The 8,832-nt window shown below is 46.2% G+C and overlaps 2 protein-coding genes across 2 annotated transcripts; both read left to right on the forward strand.

Annotated features, from left to right (window-relative positions):
• Positions 1–226: 226 nt before the first annotated feature.
• Positions 227–5,851, forward strand: mrpl55 (mitochondrial ribosomal protein L55). The gene is made up of 3 exons (XM_086224286.1): positions 227–380; positions 790–1,006; positions 5,441–5,851. Exons 1-3 carry the CDS (start codon positions 337–339, stop codon positions 5,588–5,590), a joined length of 411 nt encoding a protein of 136 aa, XP_086080412.1. The 5' UTR covers positions 227–336; the 3' UTR covers positions 5,591–5,851.
• Positions 5,852–6,065: 214 nt separating this feature from the next.
• ndufa11 (NADH:ubiquinone oxidoreductase subunit A11) lies at positions 6,066–8,385 on the forward strand. Its single transcript, XM_086224047.1, has 4 exons — positions 6,066–6,214; positions 6,594–6,686; positions 7,498–7,620; positions 8,201–8,385. Exons 1-4 carry the CDS (start codon positions 6,136–6,138, stop codon positions 8,311–8,313), a joined length of 408 nt encoding a protein of 135 aa, XP_086080173.1. The 5' UTR covers positions 6,066–6,135; the 3' UTR covers positions 8,314–8,385.
• The last annotated feature ends 447 nt before the right edge of the window (positions 8,386–8,832 follow it).

Here is an 8,832-nt window from a genome sequence, read left to right on the forward strand (position 1 = left end):
CTCCACCCAAGTCAACTTACTATCAAAAACTACTCCCAGATACTTAAAGGACCTCACTCTCTCTAACTCCCTACCGTACATCCGAAGCTTCTCACCACCCACATCCCTCTTCCTAGTGAAGAACACTGTCTGCGTCTTATCTACTGAAAACCGCCCCCCCCCCCCCCAAACTCACGAGGCAAACAAGTCGGAACAAGTCTCCGCTTTCTAGTATTGCAGGGGGACATTTCCTGGGTGAGCACCGGTGCGACCTCCGGAACTGCTTCCTGTGTTCTCGCGACTGGTGTCCGACCGTAGAGACAAGCACACAGCCGGGCGGGTTCCCTCTTCGTTACGATGGTTCTGATGAGGTTCGGAGCTGCTCAGCGGCTGCTAGCACGGTGAGAACAGAGACCCGCGCCAGTCCCAGTCATGTAGTGGGATTACTGGTCATGTAGTGGGATTACTGGTTCGACTGCTGGTCAAAAGGAGACGCGATGGTTAATCGTGATGGTGCCTCCATGTTGACCCTCTTTATGTACACTAACAGATGAAAAGAATTCAAAAGAAGTCCAACATAGAACAGTTCGAAATAGAACAAACTATTTATTTATAGTCCGTAATAGTTCACTAAATCTTCATTATATTGAAGCTGTTTGAGCTGAAGAACCCAGAGGCCCTTTGGTGTTTTATGTGTATATATATATATGTATGTGTGTGTAAAAAAAATTTTTTTTAACAGTAATAGGTTGGTGTGTTAAGACAGGATGGTGCTGTTCCTCCACATTCAGGTGTGTTGTGTATCTGCAGGTGTGTGTCGCCAGCCCTCAGCCGGGCCTACCCCGCATTTCCACAGCTCAGCTCAGCTTCCCTTGTCCACACACACACTCCTCAGCTCACGTCCAACAGGACATCAGTTGTGCGCTGCTTTCGGAAAACATATGAGAGGATGTACCCCGTGATGCTGGTCCGGCCCGACGGATCCACCATCTACATCAAATACAAAGAGCCACGGCGCATCCTGATGGTGAGTGCAGCAGCTCCTGCTCCAGCTGTGTGTACGACTGTATGAACTAGGTGTGGCTTCTCCTCTCTGCCTCTGGCTATGTGGCTACGTGTAGCGTCTTCTCAGTAGGACGGTGTAAACAGCAGCTTCTCATCACCTCAGCAGGAGCGTTCTGATGTTGTTGCTTTCGTGAGATCAAACTGCTGTACGCCGTTGGTCTCGGTAATGCAAATGTTCCTGACCCGCCTCTAAACTCAGGGTTCTGCATTATTAGCAAGAACAAGCTCGGAATATACCAACAATTTCCAGATGGAAACTCTTAACGTAGAATGTTGATGATGAATCACATTTTCAATAATAACTTCATGCTAGTCTGAGGGCAGCAGCCCGTGTGAAGGTCGCGAATGTCATGGTTTTCGTGTCTGTGGACAGCTTGTTGTCCTGGCGGAGCCCAGTAGCTCCTCTACAAGGGATTGCTGCTGCTTTTGTGGTTGAGCACTTTCCACCACGCTTCTCTGCTGGGAACATCAAGCTGATTTACCAAGGTTTCCTTAGACAGTGGAAAGAAATGGCGTCCCCATCTGACATCCCAGCAGAGGGGGCGGCTTCATCTACCTCCCTGGTTCCAAGTCCTGATGGTGGACGGATGATAATCAAGAGTTTAGTCAGTGACAGAGAGGTTACATTCCTGCTCGGCTTGTTGATGCTGGTTCTCAGCACTGGGATGAGTCCTAAAACCTGGAGACCAGTTAGTGCTTTTGGATGTCCAGTTCCCTCATCCTGAAATCAATGGGTTTTTTGGTTTCTTGTCTGAAATACAGTCAGTGGTTCTCACAAGTTAAAGATAGTTTAGCGTTTTGATCCATGAATTTTGAAGTGTTTGTGTCCTAAAACACGGCAATGCTGAACTAGCCTACAGAGGTCATTAAAGGTCATCAGGGGAAACACAAGGAGCCTGAAGCTTAGTGGTGGTGACCTTGAAGTCATGTGACCCTGGTGTAGCTCCTCCATAGGCTAACGTTAGCTTAGCACTGCTAACGTAGCATCCAGGCTTCCAGCATCATCAGAGGGTTCATTAGTGAAGATGATCTTGATGAACTGAACCTGGAAGATCATCAACTTCTGTTCACCAGAGCTGATTTACTGGTTCGATCACCACAATCACATGGAGCGATCCTATTGGCTGCTGGGGGAGGAACCAGGAGATGACCACTTCCTGTTGGTGGATTTTTTTTTTTTTAATTAAAGCAAATACAAACAAATGAGATACAACTTAGATTCAAAAAAGGGTAAATAAATAACCAGCCCCTACAGGGCGGCTCATGCCCATAGTTGGTTTGTTGTTATGGATGTTATGAATCACTGATAGAGACTTGAAGTAAAGTTGTAGCTCCTCCCTCCAGTGGGTCATGTTTGGGTTTGTCTGGACGAAGCCACATTTGTGTACGTATTGTTTACATAATAGAACCATGTTACTATTACATTTAATAACTATCACCGTCCAAAAATACCAAATTTAACGTCTGCTAGAGATAAATTAACCATTGGGACTCCTTTGGATTTTAGCCAAGTTTGAGCATCGATCCAAAATGCTTGGACTGTTTCTCATCAACAGAAAAGGTGGTCCAAGTCCTCGGCTTCACTGTCACCAAAACTATAGTTCCCTGCGTCCGTATTAAATCTGTGTGTTATAAAATCAGGAGTTGGATAAATGTCATGAATGATTTCAAACTGAAGTTCTTTGACTGGATATTTGAAGCATTCTCATCTCATCTTTTTATTTCCTCCCTACCAACCTCTTTAAGAACACAGTCTCTTCTGAGGGAGTCGGTGAAACAGTCGAGTAAACGACTCCTCATCAACTGGTTGGTCGTTTGCGATCCCAAAGGTCGACGCCTCAGAGCAGGAGCGCCTTCTGAATGAGCTCTGTCCTGTTGAACCGCTGTGGTTTTGGAGAGCCTTCGTCTCTCTGAATTTAGTCTGAGTTCAACTCGTTTGATGTTTGTCACTAAAGTCCGCGTGCTGGAAAACATTTCCATCATTGTCCATGAGGGGAGCAACGCCCAGACTCCTTTAGAAAACCATCCCCCAGTAAACAGGGACTTCCTGTTGACCAGTGTAGATCTGTTGTTCCACACTGGTAGTTGTGGTTGAAAACCAGTTTCCAGTACAAGAGAACCTGTTGATGGAAATCTGAGAGTTTCACTGGGAGTTTTTTAAGGCCAAAGTCACATCTTCGGAGGAACTGGAGACCCCCTGCTGTGTAAGACACCAGGTTGGGTTTGTGAGACCATCGTGAGTTTGGGTTTGGGGTACAAAGTTTCAACCTTTTCATTTTGAACGTTCCATTCATGTGATCAAAGCCCGTGGCGTTCCCACCTCCGTTTTCATGAGACCTGATGAGGTCCTGCTTTGCTATGTAGAGACATTTGTTCCTCCAAATGCAGTCAAAGTTGAATCTGTTTATAGTTTGATGACTTCAGGTGTGATGGGGGTGAATACGCTGGGCGGACCAGCCTTGATGAGCTATCCATTCAGTTCCTAACATTCTAGACTGAGACGTCTCTGTAACCACCTGTTCAGGAAAGATTTGCAGTTGTCGACGTTGTCTAGTACATTGAGTTTCTCTAGATTTGCCTTGTTTTTCGTCACCTCTTCACCCAAGTACTTGATTTCTCCTTTCACCTTGATACTGTACCATGATTGGAGGGACATTAGTTCACTCTTATTCAGGTCCAATTGAGGACCAGAGCCTCTGAGTAAATGTTTGTAACCTGTAGTGCAGTGGGGATCTGTGACTCATCTCGAAGGAACAGCGTCGTGTCGTCAGCTGACTGAATGATTCCTGTTTGCTTGCCCAGCAGATCCAGTCCTTCTGTCACACTGGTTTTGATCAGAATTGACAGGATGTCTACCACCATTATGAACAGCAAGGGGGCGCTTCCACGTCCTTGTCTGAGACCTCTTTCAATGTTGAATCTTTTACAGGCACCGAGTCCCAAAGATACACAGCTGTTTACATCAGAGTAGAGCACGGCCATGAAGTTTTACTGCGAATCCAAAATAATGAAGTGCTTCTAAGATAAATTTGTGGTCAACAGAGTCAAAAAAAATCCAGGAAGAGAATAAAGCTGTTGTCCTCAGTGAGGTCACTACAGTCTAGAGGTCCAACACCAGCCGGCTGTTGTCATGGAGGCTCCTTCTTTTTATCAAGCCCGACTGAGTCGCACTTCTTATTTTTGTAACCCTTTCTGGAGTCTAGTTGCTGTTGATGATCATGATCAGTGTTTAGTGAGGTGATGGGTCTTAAACTGTCCAGCTGTCGCATGTCCTTCCCCGGTTTAGGGTTTACAGCAATCAGTCCTCGTTTCATACTTGGCATCAGTTCTTTTCTATCAATGCCGTCTTTCAAAGCTTCAACGACAAAATCCTCCAATCTTCCCAAAAATGTTTATAAAAGTTCGCCGTGCGACCGTCTGATCCTGGGTTTGTTAGAGGCCGTGTTCCTCTGAGCTGCTCCAGTTCTTCAGCCTGAGGTCGGAGTCCCAGATGCCTTCATGAGAGGAATCAATCTGTGGGACTCATTGAAAACTATTAGGAAGTAAATCTGACAGTCCTCTTCAGAACACTGAGAGTCTAGTTTGGAACAAACTTGTAAACTTTGTTCTCTAAAATTTTAGGGTCTCTGCTTTCTTTTCCGTCTACTGACAGACAAGAGATGCAGATTTTTGCTGTTGATTTTTTTCTAAATTAAAGAAATACGATGAGTTTTTCTCTCCTGATTCGACCTCACAAAAGCGCTCTGTGCCTTGTTGAGGTGAAGGTGATCGCATTTAGTTTGGAATTCCAGTGTTGACCTCCGTCTTCACAGCTCAGCTCAGTGTTGCTGCAGCACCTGTGGGTTTCTTTCAACAACTGAGTTTCCATTTCATTATTTTTGTGGCCAAGTTTCTTACTGAATTGAATTATTATTATTATTAATATATATCTATATATATAGATAGATAGATATCTATCTATATATATAGATAGATAGATATAGCTATAGATATATAGATATAGATATATATCTATATATCTATATCTATATATATAGATATAGATATAAACTCATCCCAGACACGGTCACTTCCTGTTGGACTACAAACAAACCTCATCCCTGACATGGTCACTTCCTGTTGGACTACAAACAAACCTCATCCCTGACATGGTCACTTCCTGTTGGACTATGGTCACCTTTTCTTGCATTACAAAAATGCTAAACGTATGTAATTGAAAACTCTTGGAGCTCAGCTCAAAAAGTAAATCTAACCCTCCAGCACAGAAACGCCAGTTTGACCTCCAGAGATTTGGGGACTGACAGTCGTGTTCTCATCAAAGCTGCTGATGTATGAAATATGTCATTGGGACATTCTGCTCAGTTGATGTGTCGATGTTGTGCTGGTGTTTTAACAGATGCCCATCGATCTGTCCACCTTGTCGGAGGAGGAACGTCAAGCTCGACAGAGGAAGCAAGAAAGGAGAAGGTTTTCTAAACAGACAACCATCGACTTTGAAGACAACTTCAGAGTTGACGACTACAGCCGGTTCTGGAAGAAGAAATAACTTCTTCGTTCCTCCTGATGCAGCATCCGTAAACAACAGACTTGTCAGTTCACGTTCCATTTGTGCTTTAAGAACATGTTTAAGTGGACTGTTTGCATGGAACTTTGAAATGTGGATTAGAAGCATTTTATGGCCGGGTTACTGATTAGCATGTGAAGCTGCGTTTACGCTCCTCCAAATGTAAATGACCCGTGACTCTTGGTCGCTGTGTATTGGTGCCGGGCTCCAATAAAGCACACGTGTGTTTAGTTTCAAGTGTGACTGTTGTTTTGTTTTTGTTATTGTTTTTTTTTGGGGGGGGGGGGTCTGTCAGAAAACCTCCAGTCTCAGGTGTCATCTTCATCAACTGATGGTGGACCTGTGTAGTACCACCCCCCCCCCCCCCCCCCCACCCCCATGTAAAACACACACACACTCTTCCGTCTCCGTTTCATCCTCCCTACCACTAGGTGGTGCTATTGTCTCGTAATCTCGGTGGCGGTTGCCAAACGAGAAGTGAGTCTGTTATCGCGTGAATTCTGGAGAGTGTCCTTGCTGTTGTCAAAATGGGCTACTGGGACATACCAGAGGGCACAGACTGCGCACAGAAAACATGGATCAGCACCAAGTTCGCCTCGGCTTTGGGTAAATGTTCAAGCCATATGTTGGCATGACGTGTGTGGCTGCTCCGCCACAGCTAGCAACAGTGACGGTGGTGGGGTTAACTGGTGCTAGCTCGGTTGAGCTAGCATCAGCTAGTTCTAGTTTGCTAGACGTGTTAGTCTTTGTGGTCCTGAGTCGAGACTGCTGGACTGGTCTGAGGCTAAAGAGATGAGATGCACGTAACTTTGTACATACTTGTTGCTAACTGTTAGCCAACCTACACAAGCCTTTCGCCCAACTCTGAACCTTGAAATGCTTGAAGATTGGAGAGAGAGATTTGTGTATCTGTGTGTGTGTGTGTGCGCGCGCGTGTGTGTGTGTGTGTGTGCGCGCGTGTGTGTGTGTGTGTGTGTGTTCTCAGGTCTAGCGGGTTCAGCCTATCACATCCTGGTATTCAGACCTGATTCTGCAGTGGAGGCGCTCCAGAGAGGATTCGCCACCACTGCAACCATGGGTGAGTCCTGATCCTGTCCACAGACACGGTCAGATTTACGCCAGCTTTAGTTTCAGTTGTGCTTAAAAAATCACAAGATGAAAACTTTGTTCCAAGTTATTGATGTTGCTAAAGATTTGGAATTAATTAAAGATATTGGATCAGGATGAATGGATTTGCAGGCCAATCCTGACTAAATTCACACCTCAGACCTTAGAATGATGGTTCTCATCCACCAGCGCATCAATACATATTCCAGAGCTAGACCCTGAACCCATCTCACCAATCCGTAGACACACTTCACCTCTGGTGCCAGAGTTAGCATCAAACAGATCAAGTCATCCTTTACTGTGAATGAGCTCCGGAGGTTTCTGACCAGCAGACATCAGCAGATTGGTTCTGTGTTCAGATGGAGCAGGTGAACACAACCCGGCATGACAGTGCCACTGTAGCTGCAGCGCTGCTGTCAGGCCATCTTCAGTCCTCTGCACTCAGAAACATCACGCCTCAGTGGTTTGCTGTATGTTTTTGTTCTTCTGTTCCACCTCAAAGCAGAGCTGAATGTAGCCAGAACCAGAGCTAAAATGCTGCTGTGTCGTGAGAACAATGAGGAGCGCCTCACTAGTGGGACTCTGTTCTCCTCAATAACAGCAGTGGTCCGTCGGCCAGGTCCACGCTGACCTGGTGCTCTCAGCGACGGCACACACGCAGAGGCAGCAGTTCTGCTTTGGTTTAGTCAGCGTGCGGAGGTTTTGTCCCACAGGTTGCTCTGGGTGAGAACATCAAGTGTTGTGAATGCTCATGTTTGTGTGTGTTCTGTGTGTTGCACCAGCCGCCCTGGGGGCCATCTTTGGCATGACGACGTGTCTCAGCGCTCAGGCCCGTGACTCTCCAAACGACCCTCTCAATTACTTCATCGGGGGCTGCGCCTCAGGGATCTTCCTGGGAGTCAGGAGTGAGTGTCCAGACTGACTGGCTGGTGTGGGTGTGACAGGAGAGGGTTTAGGGTTTAGAGTCCACTAAAACAAACTCAGCTGTAAAAGAAACTGACCCAGAAACCACGGCACAGCAGAGCCATGGGTCTGCTCCACCACTTCACCGCTACTGCGCTCATGGTTATCGCCGTCTGTTTCCTGAGATATGGAGGTCTCACCTGCTTCACCACCAGGTTCTCAACTGCTGCACCACCAGGTTCTCAACTGCTGCTCCTGGCTGGTGCAGAGGGGTTTGAGATGGGGTGGAGTCGAGAGCTCCAGAGCCACGTTTTGAGGCTGTAATTGAAGCAGTGACCCGGCAGCCCGGCACACTGCCCTGGTGACGCCCTCCGTTTTGTCACTAAACATTCTCTTTTCACACCTGTTCTCTGCCTTCTTGTTCCTGTTCCTCCTCACTGGTTCTATAGGTTCTACTCCTGTCAGCACCTCAGCACCACACACACACTTTTAATGTGATCCTTTTACTTTTTTAATCATTCACTTTTTAAATGATTTGTGACAGAGAAAGTATAAAGTGTGTGTGTGTGTGTCCTCCTGCAGCCCACAGTGGTATCACTGGTACGTCGGCATGTCTGGGGCTGGGAACACTGGCCTTCTTCACAAAGGTTGCTAAGGTCGAAGGATGGAAGATCATCGGACCCCCAGAACTATGAGGAGGAAGATGCTGCGAGACAAATAATGAGTTGTAAATTAAGAGTTCATGTAATAAAGTTCTTGTGAAAATATATGCTGAGTTAGTTTTCATGATGTCATCTTGAGAACACGCCGGGTCTCATGTTCAAGGACGTGTGGCACAAGACCAACTTCAGATGTATGTAGATTGAAGGAAGATTGGAATTGAAGGAGGATTTAGAGACCCCGATGGTGACGGGCTCATCAGCGGGTGGTCGCAGGGACTGGGAGAACCTCCAGACTCCCAGCCAGCTGAGAGTGGTATACTGGTAAATGACCAGTAATCGAACAGGAAAGAAAAAGTTCCCTAAGAACTACACTACGTTCTCTACAGATTCATGTTCTAGAAGTAGAACTATACAGTAGTCTTTGTTAGGGATTCTCTGTCCAGTTGTGGAATCCTTCAGCTGATGATAACTAACCAGTGAAGACTAACCTCCTCAGTAACAAACTGATTAATAATTAAGCTCAAAGCCGAGCCAGCTCACATTCTTGTGTCA

The sequence above is a fragment of the Aulostomus chinensis genome, chromosome 14 (assembly GCF_037954235.1).
Source record: "Aulostomus chinensis isolate RoL2024-O1b breed Wild chromosome 14, RoL_Achi_v1.0, whole genome shotgun sequence".
Lineage (NCBI taxonomy): Eukaryota > Metazoa > Chordata > Actinopteri > Syngnathiformes > Aulostomidae > Aulostomus > Aulostomus chinensis.

What these genes read in the sequence shown, in the direction of transcription:
- mrpl55 (XM_086224286.1), top strand. Translation starts at nt 337, where the DNA reads ATGGTTCTGATGAGGTTCGGAGCTGCTCAGCGGCTGCTAGCACG. An exon ending in GCTCAGCGGCTGCTAGCACG is followed by an intron (nt 381 to 789) that starts GTGAGAACAGAG and finishes GTGTATCTGCAG; the next exon opens with GTGTGTGTCGCCAGCCCTCA. An exon ending in AGCCACGGCGCATCCTGATG is followed by an intron (nt 1,007 to 5,440) that starts GTGAGTGCAGCA and finishes GTGTTTTAACAG; the next exon opens with ATGCCCATCGATCTGTCCAC.
- ndufa11 (XM_086224047.1), top strand. Translation starts at nt 6,136, where the DNA reads ATGGGCTACTGGGACATACCAGAGGGCACAGACTGCGCACAGAAAACA. An exon ending in CGCCACCACTGCAACCATGG is followed by an intron (nt 6,687 to 7,497) that starts GTGAGTCCTGAT and finishes GTGTTGCACCAG; the next exon opens with CCGCCCTGGGGGCCATCTTT. An exon ending in GATCTTCCTGGGAGTCAGGA is followed by an intron (nt 7,621 to 8,200) that starts GTGAGTGTCCAG and finishes GTCCTCCTGCAG; the next exon opens with CCCACAGTGGTATCACTGGT.